Here is a 15,048-nt window from a genome sequence, read left to right on the forward strand (position 1 = left end):
ATTCCCAGGACCACATATAAGGTTACTAGGTTATATTCTGCCATACATGAGGAAGACATATATTCAGCAAATAATCGGCACAGGTGTTCACTCAAGATTTGAAGCAGCAGTCTTGGTAGATACAAGTATCTTACAAGCAGCAATAGGCTTAGTGGTTACAACTGTCTTACAAGACATAATAAGTATTCTTTCAGTGAGGGCACTAACTTGGCAGTTATAATCTTTACAGAGGCACAATTCTTGGCCGTTCCACTTCTTACAGAAACACAAAACTTGGCATAACAGAATATGATCCTTGGAAATATCAGTTGACATTACTTCTCCAGCCTTACATCAATCTCAAAGTGATTTTTCACAAAATATGATCATAGTTCAGAGGGGTTTTCTTTCTAGACTCCACATATTGACTTTATTGGGCATTGACCTTCTCTTGCATCTTGGGATGGCAGGCTGTTTAGTCACTTTACAGGTTATTTTTATGGATGTGTCTCACGTGTTCACACAGGACTTGGTCTCATTCCAATCACTAGTAGTCTTAGGCCTGGTTCACATCTGCGTTTGCTATTCCGTTCAGGGAGTCCACTTGGGGACCTCCCCTTCCCCCGAACAGAATACTGAACCCATTGACAAGCGGTGAGCAATAAAAGCACATGGACCCTATAGACTATAATGGGGTCCATGTGTTTTCCACGCAGAATGACTTACTTTCCTCTCTGCATGACTCGTGCAGACAGCATTCGGAAAACACACGGACCCCATTATAGTCTAGGGAGTCTCTGTGCTTTCATTGCTCACCGCTTTTCAATGCGTTTATTATTCTGTTCGGGAAGTCCCCAAGCGGAGTCCACATGGGGACCCCCGAACGGAATACCGAACGCAGGTGTGAACCAGGCCTTAGACATTAGAGTAGATACCAGACAAGATGGAAATGCTCAAAACCCATTGAAATCAATTGGGTGTAAAACCATTCAAAATCAGATTTTGGGATGTTTCAAAAACTGATTTCACACAGACAGCCAAATGCAGATGTGAACCCAGCTTTAGGACTTGCATGCCAAGAGTGGGGGTTGTTGACCCCTGCTGTATATTGATGACTACCACTTATAAGTCAAGAATAAGTCAGGAATGAACAGGCTTACAACCAATGTTGCTCAGGTATCAAGTGGACTGTGGGTCTTCTTTAAATATATTTTGGATATTAAAAATTGGCTGGGGAAGGATTTGGATACTATAGGAAGCAGAGGTAGTCTGAGGAGTGGAAGGAGTAGAGTGGGATTGTCGGGGAGAGATATATTGGCGCCTGGGCCTGCCAAAAGAGACAGTATTCCCTAGCATCAGTAATGCACTTAATACAGCGATATGATATACTACTGCCATAGGGCCCAGACTAAAAGGAGGCTTGGAACGGAACAACCTCCTCTGGGTGATATTATTTTACAACCCCAATTCTGTATAACTGGTTATTTTCTTTTTGCTTATTTTTGTTACTGCTACATCTTACTTTGTGCTTTGCATTGTAATGTAAAAACCTTTAAGAAAATACAGTTGATAAAAGAAAATGAAAACAGATTGGTAGATATTACATCTAATTAATGATAATTAATACATCTGGCAGAGCTTTCCGTTGGCAGCGGGGATCATTCTGCTGTTGTGACAGGGATTGCTGATTCTGTGCATGCCCTTAGATAACTCTACGTTGTTATTAACTAGCAATATACTGGAGTGTTTGAAGATAATACAACCAGTGGTGTAACTACCACCATAGCAGCGGAGGCAGCTGCCACAGGGCCCGGGACATTAGGGCCCCGGTGACAGCCGCTTCCACTGCTATCATTATACTCGGGGGTCTTTTCGGACCCCCGAGTATAATGATTGGCGGACCGGGAGAGGTAAGAAACATAAAAAACATGTTACTTATCTCTCCACGATCCTGCCTCCTTCCTGACGTCTCTGATTTCACATGAACCCGGCCTGCGTCCTGGGTCATGTGACGTCCGACGTCATTGAACATGGACAGCAGCGGAGAAGGCAGCGGAGAAGACCGCATAGGAGCCGGGGACAGGTAAGTAACAGTAGTGTTTTATGTTTTTATTCCCCCAGGTCTCCAATTATTATTTTTTTTTTTTTAAATGTAGATTGTGAGCCCCACATAGAGCTCACAATGTACATTTTTTCCTATCAGTATGTCTTTTTTTTTGGAATATGGGATGGAGATCCATGCAAACACGGGGAGAACATACAAACTCCTTGCAGATGGTTTTATGCCCTTGGTGGGATTTGAACACCAGGACTCCAGCGCTGCAAGGCTGCAGTGCTAACCACTGAGCCACCGAGTGGCCCCTTGGGTCTCCAATTATTATACTCTGGGGTCTGAAAAGACTCCAGAGTATAATAATTGTTTATGGGTGTCCACAGTGGGAGATAATACTGTGTACAGGGGACACTATGGAGGATAATACTGGGTGCAGGGGCCACTATTGGGGATAATACTGTATGCAGGGGCCACTATGGGGCATAATAGAACGCGCAGAAATGCGTAGGAAGGGGTTTGGTCGAGGTCTTCGTTGTCGGTCGGGGGGGCCCATGTCAAAAGTTCGCCACGGGGCCCCGTCATTCCTAGTTACGCCACTGGATACAAACATAGCTTAAGCTTAATACCATTCACTTCCAGTATCTATTAAGAAAGACATTTTCAGGTTGTTCGATGCTTTATGAGTGGCCTGCAGAAAGAGGCCATCATCACTTCATCACTGACAGCCACTTTATGTATAGACAAGTCTTTGAAGATTGCAAACAATACCAGAGGCTGGCTAATATGGTGGGAGCAAATGTGATGGTTTTCTACAGACAGAGACTAATAGCTATTTTTTTTTCTGTTCTTCAATTTTGGGCTATAATGTATTCTATGTAGAATATGCCCAAAGAGAGAGCGCTTGATGTAGCATGCTGGCTGGAAATGAACTTACCATTTATCTTTTAGATATAAAGACAATTGAAGCTCAAGTGAATCTATAGCTTGTAGCTGAGCCAAGATGTCAATAACATTTAATTCTTGTATATTGTACAAATGCTTGGAGGTACTTGCTCCTTGATATATGTTGTAGCTTGCAGAAATAGACAGAGATCGGCAGATTATTTGACCCAGAGGGTGCAGAAAGGCTCCAACAAACCGATGTGTGTGCAAGGGTTTGTTTCATAGAGTCTTTTCCCCCGGTACAGATCTGCATGCAGTTATTTACATGTGATATTGCTTTTCCCATCCTTATTCTCTTTTTCACAAATATGTTTACATGTTTCTATAGATAAAAGTCTAGTTCTAAGAAGTGTTGTTAGGATTACAGATGCAGTTCAGAGCCAAAGTGAGAACCAGTACTAGATACACTGATTTAAATGGTCAACACGGCGCCGCATGTTTAACAGTTCCCAGGCCACACCAACTCCAACCCCACAATGGTGTTCACCAGAGCCCCAGATAGTGGGGATGGACTGAGCGGAGCGACACGGGTCAGGAAACGCCAAACACCCAGCGTACCACAAATCACGGTCACCAGACACTGAGATCATCTGACTATGATGTTATCTCATTTCCGTGGGTCACAATATACAGGTTTTTGCAGAAGTTTCCTATCACAGGACTTTGGTACAAGTGTACCTGAAGGCGAAGCTGTTCTGCCCAAATTGATCTGCTCCATTGTAAACATCAGGGACGAGTACAACAGTGGCCAGTTGACTCCAAGTATTTGTTGTTATACTATTATACTGTACACAATAAGGCAATTGTTAAATATATGTTATATTTCTGAACGACCACTAAAATTTTCAAGGCATGAAAATACTCAGCAACTCATGTCTTCAAACAGAAAAATAACAGGTATCTTTCATCATTTGCTCTATTTTCTATAATCTTTTCATTTTGGGGCATTACTTTTTAGAAGGTCTATATCGGATCTACCACTTAAGTAAATAGTCTGAATTCTCTGCCACTTTGATGAAGGGACGCATGCTTCAAAGTGTCAAAAAGCCTGACAAAACTTCAAGAACGTTAAAATAGGCTTCAAAGTTCAGTCAGTCTGTAATATTTCCTTTTGAAGAGTATACACCTGAATGTAAAGACTGGATTTTAACAATGAGATGTGAATGGCATCCCAAGTCTTCTAAAGTGAGTGGGCTTAGCCCTGAGAAAAGTGAAAGGTGGCAGACAGCAATTGGTTCTATGTTTTAAGACAAATCTAAAGAAGTAGTCCTGAAATGAGACATGTCGACTATTGGTGTTATCAGGAGGTCAACAACATTGCAAAAATCTTCTATCAGTTGCCCTTGACTGTTTGTAAGGGACTATATTGAGAAGCTTCTGGTGGGTTCTATTCAGTGGCGTAACTAGGAATGGCAGGGCCCCCCCCCAACTGACACCGACGTCGAAGACCTCGACCGGCCCCCTCTTCCGCACTCTATTATGTCCCTTACTGGCCCCTGCACACAGTATTATGTCCCTTACTTGCCCCTGCACACAGTATTATGTCCCTTACTGGCCCCTGCACACAGTATTTTGTCCCTTACTGGCCCCTGCACACAGCATTATGTCCCTTAGTGGCCCCTGCATACAGTATTATGTCCCTTACTGGCCCCTGCACACAGCATTATGTCCCTTAGTGGCCCCTGCACACATTACTATCCCCCATAGTGACCCCTGCACACAGTATTATGTCCCTTACTGGCCCCTGCACACAGTATTATCCCCCATAGTGGCCCCTGCATACAGTATTATGTCCCTTACTGGCCCCTGCACACAGTATTATCCCCCATAGTGGCCCCTGCACACAGTATTATGTCCCTTAGTGGCCCCTGCACACAGTATTATGTCCCTTACTGGCCCCTGCACACAGTATTTTGTCCCTTACTGGCCCCTGCACACAGTATTATGTCCCTTAGTGACCCCTGCACACAGTATTATCCCCCATAGTGGCCCCTGCACACAGTATTATGTCCCTTACTGGCCCTTGCACACAGTATAATGTCCCATACTTGCCCCTGCACACAGTATCATCCCCAATAGTGTCCCCTGCACACAGTATCATCCCCAATAGTGTCCCCTGCACACAGTATTATATCCCATAGTGGACACCCATAATCAATTATTATACTCTGGGGTCTTTTCAGACCCCAGAGTATAATAATCGGAGACCTGCAGGAATAAAAACATAAAAAATTACTGTTTCTTACCTGTCCCCAGCTCCTACGCTGTCTTCTCCGCTGCCATCCTTCTGAAATGACGTTAGACGTCACATGACCCGGGACGCAGGCCTGCAAAGACCCCCGAGTATAATGATAGTATTTGTGGGGCCCGCGGTGTCACTTACCGATCCCGGCCCAGCCAGGAACGGCAAGTGAATAGGGCCCGTAACAGCCTATTAAAAAAAAAAAAAACGCAGCGGTAGCAGCCGTCACCGGGCTCCCTAATGGCCCGGGCCCTGTGGCAGCCGCCTCCGCTGCCTCTACGGTAGTTACACCCCTGGTTCTATTATTAATATATATGCAGTGCACCCTATTAGCCAAAGTTATCCCTAAAGATTGGCTAAATGACTCGGCATAAAAATCACGGCCTTGTAATACATTTTTGGAACAAACTTGTATAAGGTTTACATTGTTAATGTGTATGCTGATAGATGCCAATTTTAGACATTTACCCATTTCTTTTCCAGGTTAATGGAATCCTTCTTGATGAGGAACATAATATTGACTTTGGATTTACTGTTGTGGACTGTACAGAGATTAAAATGGGAATCATTAATTTTGTCAAGGTTGGAACTGTACCTAAAGCACAGGTAAAATGACATATGTAGTTGGGGAGTGGGAATTTCTATCAAGACTGATGCCATGGCTGGAAGGCCTGGTTCACATCTGCGTTCAGTAATCCGTTCAGAGAGCCTGCATGGGGACCTCCCAAATGGAATACCGAACGCATTGGCAAGCGGTGAGCTTATGAAAGCACACAGACCCCATAGACTATAATGGAGTCCATGTGTTTTCCATGCGGTGTTGGCACAGAACATGCAGACAGAAAAGTACTTCACAAACTACTTTCCTGTCCGCATGATAAGGAGACCACACAGAAAGTACATGGACCCCATTATAGTCTATGGGGTCCATGTGCTTTCACTGCAAACCTCTTATCAATGTATTCAGTAGTTCGTTCGGGGATCCCCATGCGGACACCCCTAACAGATTACCGAACACAGATGTGAACCGGGCCTAAAAGACTAGGAAAGAAAGGAACTTGTGCTTCTTAAGATGTGTGTTTATAATTTGAACAAGCGGGAAATAGTTGTCTAAGATATGTACATAAACAGCAGACAGTATAGATAAGGAAAACATGCTGCAAAAGTTGGCTATATGTAATTTCCAGGTACCACTTGAGCATTGGACTATTGAGACATGATTGAGGATTCTATATCTTCTGGTTGGTGCCGTATACAACTCAATTGGAGGGAACCAGAGGATTAGTAGTAATAGTAGTTGTAAAACTAGTAGTAGTAGTAGTAGTAGTAGTAGTTGTCAATGGTAGGCCAGGCACTCTCACCTGACCTCCCAAGCTGGGGCAGGGTTGAGGGGGTCTGCAGTGTATATAATGGTGGTTGTAGTCCCCCAGGCACTTACAGCTATAATTAAACCTCTACTCTCAGTGCTGCCATTGGGATTGCCTACATGGGCCACTTCACACGTTACCTCTCTCCACTACCAATACCAAGTTTCTTTGCCCTAGCTTAGAGATCGACGCCCCTTACAACTGCATACAACCTCCCATTCTCTCCCACTACAACTTGCCTTTTTGAATAGTTCACCTGCCCAAGCCAGTTTACAGAAACCCCCACATATAAAACTGAAATATTCACTTCCCCACTCTTTATTGTTATTGGACTAGGCTTCCGTATTGGTCATAATGTTTAATGGACAGCAATAACTGGAAAAAATATCCACTTTTATTTCACTTTATTGCTTTTTACACTTGGCCTTTTTCACTTTCTGCTGTTACCCTCAGTCACAAAATAAATAAAAAAACAAATATTCATCATTCCTCGTGAGACAAGTCCTTACATATCAGAGAACACCTCTAGGCGATCTACAAGATTCCGTTTGATAAAGGAAAAAGCTGAACCATTTGTGTAGCAGTTGATGGAGGACTTGTACAGTTCTCTTTTTATTGGTGATCTATAATGGCATTTTTCCTATTGAAATAGAATCCCTGAATAAGAAATAGGCATGGTTTAATGAAATTGTAAATGGCCAACTTCAGTTATGTTAACACATGGTAAAATTGTTGCAGAAATTTGTGAATAAATACCCTTTGTAAGCAAGTGCATGGATTTTTACAAACCTTATTTCGCCTCTCAGTGAATCTGCTATATGTGATCATGAATAATTTTAAGATTTACATGTACAACAAAAAAAAATTGATCACATGTATGTAACTGAGCAATACAAGATACAAGATGCAAATGAGCTTTATTAGCATTACCAAAGAATAAAATATTTGGTGTTGCCAAAGCAAAAAAACAAAGGGGTTGGGGTGGTGGTGGTACGAGGTCTGTGGGTTGGGGGTTTGAGTGTGCTTAGGGTCTCATCGTTCTTATTTGGGGCATGTGGGTATCGGTGAGTATGGGATAAACAGGTGATGCGGGGGGCTTAGTCGTGTTCAGGTGGTGGGTGGGGGGTTTGATAGTCCATGTGTCTCATCTTCCTCTTGTTTGGTGACAGCTGGACACGTATTGGGCAGCGATCTCCACAGTGGTCTCCTCTTCTCCCAGTAGGATGTAGAGTTTCCTCTTCTCGTTTGCAGATATGAAGTCTGGGATGTGGGTAGAGAGTCTTTGGTAGTAGACGGCCCTCACAGCTGAGTATTTGGTGCAGTGTAGCAGGAAGTGGGTCTATGAAAACAGAATGTAATATAATGTGCACTTCTAGTGATTTCTATATTTGGGGAAATAGACTGATCATATACCAGTTAAGGCTAGGTTCGCATTGGCAGCGAAATCTCCATTGGAAACTCTGTCACATTGTCTGTCTGAAATCGGTGTACATAAAAGTACTGTACGGAGAACTTTTTCCTCCGCCGATTTTAGTGTTAAAACGATGGACACCTGACCTATCCCAGAAAAGTCAAGGGGTCTGTGTTAGTCCATGTGTAACCACTATTACAGCGGACCATTTTATCCATTGTTCTGGTCCTCCAATGGAAAGCAGGCGCTAGTGTGAACCTACCGAAACATGACAAGCGCAAATAAAGTTTTATACCATTGATAGCGATGATGTATTTATATTACAGGTCACGGATGTTCTGCAGACAGTCATGTCAAGAAGAAGAAACAGCACCAACACTATCCATTCAATCTATTTATGAGATGACATTATATCATGGAATATCACACTGCCAAAGAGATCTTAATGGAAACAACTTGCTACATTCTATTGTGACAAATATTCCAAGAACATCTAGATCAGGGGAACACAACTGTTAGACCAAGGTCTGAACCTAGACCGTGGGTGCCAGTCACCTGGACTAGTAAACAGGCATGTAAGGAAGAGAACAGAAAGAGGTCTGAGAAGCATGGATGACCTTAAAGGGGTTGTGCTAGTTAGTCACACATCTAATGCAGAATTAGTCTAGTAGAGATTGCAGCGATGTCTCTCCTCAGTGTGCTGTGGGCAGCCAAGGTTAAGGCTTATGATGAACCAAAGGATGTGCTACACTAGGAAAAAGAGTGGAAGGTGTCACCAAGGTGTGGACCTCTATGAATTCCAGACTTGGACAGGTGTATGTGGTACTCAATGTACTTTACTGAATTAACTCGTACATAGATAATATGTTTTGGAGCTCTAGGACCCCTTTTACAAAACAGCTGTGAGGTTCAAACAAACATTAAAGAAATTGGGCTTATAATAACATAGAGGGTTCAGGGTGTTAAAATTATTGTCTGCTGATGCCCCACTTCTATGTTTCGTGCCCAGTTTTGCCAATCAGTCTTTGAGCAAAGCTAATTGTATAATGAACATGCTTGGTCATCTCACATTGTCTGTTACATTGATAAGGCTGTAAGTGTTGTACAATGATCACACATAGCACATACTCTTTCAGCAGCTTCTTTATTAATACTTCCATAAACTGTTCCTGACAATATTTTCTATATGTAACTGAATCCACATGCAGATTACAATACATTGGTTGCACCACATATCTTTCAAACCCATATGAACCGCCATAGAAACAACGGGGTCCCTTAAACATAGCCGGTCCAGCCATGCCCTGCACTTTTGTAGTTCATCTTTAACCAATTTTAAAGGGACCTGGATGGATTTTATCCCAGAAAGTTTCCTTGATAGAATCCAGCGGGTACGCAAATAGGAAGTGTTCAGAATTGTTAAACTCAATTACATCTCTCCGCACGGTCTAAACGAGATTCTTAAGAGTAATTTCTATCTCTCATTTTATCCCTAGTGTTCTATGCATTATTTATTTTATCTTATTTCATCCTGTTTGCTTCTCTTATACTGTTTGTAGATCAGCCTGGGTTGTCGTTTTCATTTTACATGCCCACATTCATATGCAGACATTCATTTCCTTTTTATGTGTATACATTTTTAATACATTTATGTTTTTATGTATTTATAAATTCCTCATACAGTTGTATTTATTTATTTATTATTGTACCATTTCCTCCCATCCTCCATGTCCTGCAGTCCATCTTGTCCCTCCCATTTTCCCCTTTCACTTATCCAAATATTCTACACTCAGCCATTGTGTTTGGCTGCAGTATCGGCACATTTACAGCCTATTCTAGGACTCCTATGCTGTTTGATCTCAGACGCACTTGACTTGGAGCCTTCCTTAAAGGGGTTTTCCCATCTTACTGTTTCAGCAGTTTGACGGTTGTTTCTTCTTTTCACTTCCTGTATTTCTCCCTCCCCCCTAGCTTTTGCTGAATGGGACACAGAAGTATCACAATACTTATGCAGATCAGATAATATGCACATGCTTGTAGAGAACTCAGTGTTATCTGTGTGTTTACATAGAGACATAACAGACCAGGCTTTATCAGCAAACTACAATTAGCTGAACTGATTGTCCTGCCAGCAGAGCAGTGAGTCACTTGTCTTATCACACAGCTCAATACAACAATGGGAGGAATAAGTTCGCATAGCAGGCAAACAAAGCAACATTTCTAAAGCAATATATTTAAGAAAAGTCTTCAATTTACATAAGCTACCAGTATAGATAGGATCCTTGAGATGGGACAACCCCTTAACCATATTTCCCTCTCATTTATCTTTATGTAATGATCCGTCACTCGGTGAATGCTAGGTGCTCAGAAAAGGCATCTCACCGCCATAATCCAGAGAACAAGATATTTCTGGCACTCAAGATGGATGTTTTTTTATGCGTTTATTGCAGGCATCCAAAGTTATACATATATAAAACGTTTCGGTCCAATGACCTTCATCAGTTATAACGGATGCAGCAGGGGGTAGATATGTGGAAAAAGGTCCAGCTTCACCCTCCATACTGCACCTTTTTCCACATATCTACCCCTGCTGCATCCGTTATAACTGATGAAGGTCATTGGACCGAAACGTTTTATATATGTATAACTTTGGATGCCTGCAATAAACGCATAAAAAAAATCCATCTTGAGTGCCAGAAATATCTTGTTCTCCCTCTCATTTATCATTAGTATGGTTACCCATAAGGTAACCATAGCTGTGTTCTCTATCAGATGTCTTCCCTGAGTCTTTCAGATCCCATCTTTGCCTATCATCTGAGGGGAATCATCTACAAACATTTGTTTGCTTTTGCTGTTTGGTGCCCCTAGTCTATTCCATAATCAGCTGATTCTCCTATCCCACTCATTCACACGTTTTTTTGTGTGTGTGTGTGTGTCTGTTCTATATGATTTAAAGCCCAGCCTCTTTAATGTTTGTATGTGCTGCTTTATAAAAGGGGCCCTGAAATGAGTTATCTATATTGAGTTGATTCAATCACCGCATACACTTGTCCAATTCTGGAATTTATATAAGATCAGTGCTGATTCCATGGTGTACTCCATCCTTTGGTTCATCACTTGTCTGGAATGGTAGAGTAGTGAAGGTATAGGGGACTGCGGGAAGCTTCCCCTTTTGCTCCAGGATGATGGTAGCAGTAGGGAAAAAGATTGACATCCTGGCCGCTGTTCCTCCAGCAGTATAGGAGCAGATTGGCATTTGTTCTTGCTGCCTGCACAAAAATAAAAATACAGGCAGCAGTGACCTTTGGGCAATCTCTGCTTCTCCTACTGAGACCCATCACTACAATGGGAACAGCATCAGGATATCAGTCTGTTCCCCAACTGCTCTCACTTTCCTGGAGCAAACATGGAGAGTTTGCTATGGCTAACAGCTGGGGTCCGGACTTACTACAATGGAACTGAACCTATAGCACAAAACCCCCCTTTTATGTAAAAAAAAAAATGGCAGTGGTGACACTGAGGGGGTATTATTCTATGTGAGGACATTAACGTAGTATTATACCGTATGGAAACACTAATAAGGTATTACACTTTGTGGGGTCACTATTGGGGCATTACAATGTGTGAGGGAGATTGCAGGGTATTGTACTGTGTATGGGCCACTAACAGGGATATCTATTGTGTTGGGACCACAAGTGGGCTTTATACCCTGTTGTAGTCACAGGGGGTGTTATTCCATGTAGAATTAGTAATGTGGCATTATACTGTATAGGGGCATAAAAGAACATTATACTAAGAAGGACTAAGGAGACATTATACTGTGTGTCGGGAACTAAGGGGACATTATACTGTATGTTACAAAAAGGAGGATGCACTATTACTGTATGGAGATACAAAGGGGCTGGATGGGAATGAGTGAGAACAATGGGGGCATGGGTGGGAGAACAATGGGATGGGAAAACAATGTGAGAACAATGGGGGCATGGGTGGGACTTGATGAGGTTAGAGGTGCGGCCTAACATATGTAAATGTCACTGCACCACAAGGTTTCTCCCTCTTTCTATCCTCTGAAAGGTATGCTGGTACAGCTATAGATATGTACAGATATGTGTACCCTGTGATAGTCACTGCTATGGGGGCACTTTGCCTGACATTGTTATGGAGGCATTATGGATTGCATTATTTAAAAGCCTTCCAGAAATTTAGTTATGCCTGTGGCTACCTATCCCTTATACTCCTAGTCCTCTGTATGTGCCATTATACCGGACATGTAATAGTCATCTCAGACCTTCACCTAATGGCCGACCCAGTTCAGGGGGCCTTTACTAAAAGCCGTTGAGTTCCCCTGATCTTATTGATACATTTTCTGACTATGAGGTTACAATGATAAACATTTCAGTGCAAATACTTGTAGAATAAACATATTTTTGTATTATACATTGAGTGATCATTCATGGAATGCACTATGGATTGGTTTAGATATATATTTTGCTGACAAGTATCAAACAATGAAGAAATAAAAATGTAAATAAGCTTTAAAATTGCAAAGCTTCAGCAAGGTAGGCTATAATAATAGTAATAACTTTGTCTTCTATAAATTTTAAATACAACCAATACAATCCTGATCCTGATTAAATCCTGCAGTAAAACTACAAAACTCCAAAATCTGAATTGCAGGAATATCGAGCATATAAATGATGAAAAGCCCGGTCTATAGCATTCTTCATGTGGCTGTTACAGCTGTAACTCAATTGGTTTCACATAATTGACATACAAAACAACTCTTTGAGGCTGGCGCCCACATTGCGGAAATGCTGCATTTTGGCTGCGGCGGAAATGCTGCATCCAAAAATGTTGCGTTTTGCAATCCCAGCAAAGTGGATGGAATTCTGGCTGACCCCATCCAAACATTGCAGAATACAATCTGCAGTGTAGATGCTGCAATTTTAAAAACAGATGCCGCAGTTTTGCAAAAACACAAGTCAATTATACCTACAGAAACCTGCGGCTTGTTACATGGGGCCTTAACCTGGAAGGATTGTCAGAGATATTTTTAAAAAGCCTAAGAATGGGAAACCTTATAAAAATAAAGAATATACCTACAATGACCTTATAAATGTCTACCAGTAATCAGTTCCTGTCGCCCAGTCACTTGATGAATGGTTTCTTTCATGGGTTGTTGGCTCATTAGTATTTACTCAGTGTCGGTAGATCCTCTCTGAATTTATATTTTGTAAAGATTTACATTATTCAATTCCTTCATTCACTCAAGACACAAAGTAAGTATGGCTGTTACTCTACTGACTGAGTCACAAGTTCTATTAGTTTCAACAGGAGGTTATATTTCTATACAAACTGCAACAGCATTGTACTGCTGCACAAGGTATGATATCTAGAAAGATCTCTTTATGTGAGTACATCATATCTCAGTTACCCCCCAAAATCTGAACACTGCAGCAACCTCGAGGTTGAAATCTGAACTGATTCGCTTATATTAGTTGCATTACTGCAGGGTGACACATTGACTTTTGGATGCATGACGAATGTCACAGCCAAAAGTCGCTGTTCAGCCCTAGCCATATTCTGTTCCTCCTCATCTGTTCATATGGCAAGTTTTCCAAGTCTTGAAAGAGGAAAGTATTCCTATAATATCAAATTATTATACTGAATTTAATTGTTGAAATTAAATGTGTACGCACTGGTCTTTCATTATTCCCAGGTACACCCTAAAAGACATGTGCACAATTTTTAATTTCTACCAAGAAATGACACACCCTGCAGTTAGTTTGGTTCTAGTACTCCACCTGTGCTTAATACTTGGATATGGCACAATATTTATGTAGTAAGCTCATCTCTGCACTTGTTCAGATACATCATTTATATGTCTAGGTCAAGGACCCACAATACACAAAAGCTGCATTTTTGTTGCAAATTTTGCTGTGGTTTTTTTGAGCCAAGCTCAGGAGTGGCTACATAAAGAACGGGAAATATGATGGAAGCACTTATACTTTTCTCTTCTGCTCAATCTACTCCTGGCAACATAAACATAAACCAGTGGAAATCCAGGGAACGGGCATTTAGATAGTCAAGACCTATAAGTGCTGGGTGTGCTGCAGCTCTATAATAAGCTGGACTGGATGCACAACTCTACCTGCTCAGGAGGCGGAGGGTCTTTGGAGTCCAGGGGCCACTTCTTAGGACCTTTTTCAACTCTGTGGTAGCACCAGCCATTTTCTTCAAAGTGGCCTGCTTGGGGAGTAGCATACCAACCAGGGACAGAAATAGACTTAACAGGCCTGTTAGAAGGGCCAGCTCTGTCCTGGGGAGCCCCCTGGACCCAGTGCAGGTGGTGGGTGACAGAAGAATACTGTCCATGCTGAGCTCCATGCTTGAGAACAACTCCCACCCCATGTATGAGACTGTAATAGCACTGGGCAGCACTGTCAGTGACCGACTGCTTCACCCTAAATGTGAGAAGGAGCTACCGGAGATCCTTCCGCCCAAACACAGTCAGGCTGTATCATCAACATCAGGCTAAGTGAAGATCACTCCGCAGAGAACTAAATGATCCTGAGTCTTTCTTTTTCTTCTTAGTTGCTATGACTCCTAGTATCTTTTCTTTCTGCTATGAGCTTGTATGTGTTCTTTCTTGAATTATATTACTGTATTATCCATGCTGCAGTAACACACTGAATTTCCCCATGGTAGGACTATTAAAGGATTATCTTATCTTATCTTAATGGTATTCCCAGTACAGCAATTACTTGGCTGTTCCTTCATATGGTCTGCTGGTTACATCACCAGTTGGGAAAAGGTCAGGGGGGCCATGTTGTGTAAATGAATGTGATATGTCTGTAATAGAAATGGTCCTTTAACCTATATATTGCACATCTGCCATTTGAAACTTCCTAACCAAATAGCCTGTGAACACCTATGGTTTTAATGAATCTTAAAATGATGTGAAATGCTGCATTTGCTTAGCTCCAAGCATGCAAGAGCTGAGTTGCCCTGACAGTTCCACATGGTTCATCATCCATGGAATAGTGTCTTCCAT

At 42.0% G+C, this 15,048-nt stretch overlaps 1 protein-coding gene across 1 annotated transcript in view; it reads left to right on the forward strand.

Moving 5' to 3' along the window:
• Window positions 1-8,954, forward strand: part of LOC142184480 (uncharacterized) — a 50,050-nt gene extending 41,096 nt beyond the window's left edge. Inside the window, exons 8-9 of the mRNA XM_075259367.1 lie at window positions 5,700-5,822; window positions 8,321-8,954. Of these exons, the coding sequence (XP_075115468.1) occupies window positions 5,700-5,822; window positions 8,321-8,395 (198 nt within the window). The 3' untranslated portion in view covers window positions 8,396-8,954. The remainder of the gene's footprint in view (window positions 1-5,699; window positions 5,823-8,320) is intronic.
• Window positions 8,955-15,048: the final 6,094 nt, after the last annotated feature.

Source organism: Leptodactylus fuscus, chromosome 11 (assembly GCF_031893055.1).
Source record: "Leptodactylus fuscus isolate aLepFus1 chromosome 11, aLepFus1.hap2, whole genome shotgun sequence".
NCBI classification, from domain to species: domain Eukaryota; kingdom Metazoa; phylum Chordata; class Amphibia; order Anura; family Leptodactylidae; genus Leptodactylus; species Leptodactylus fuscus.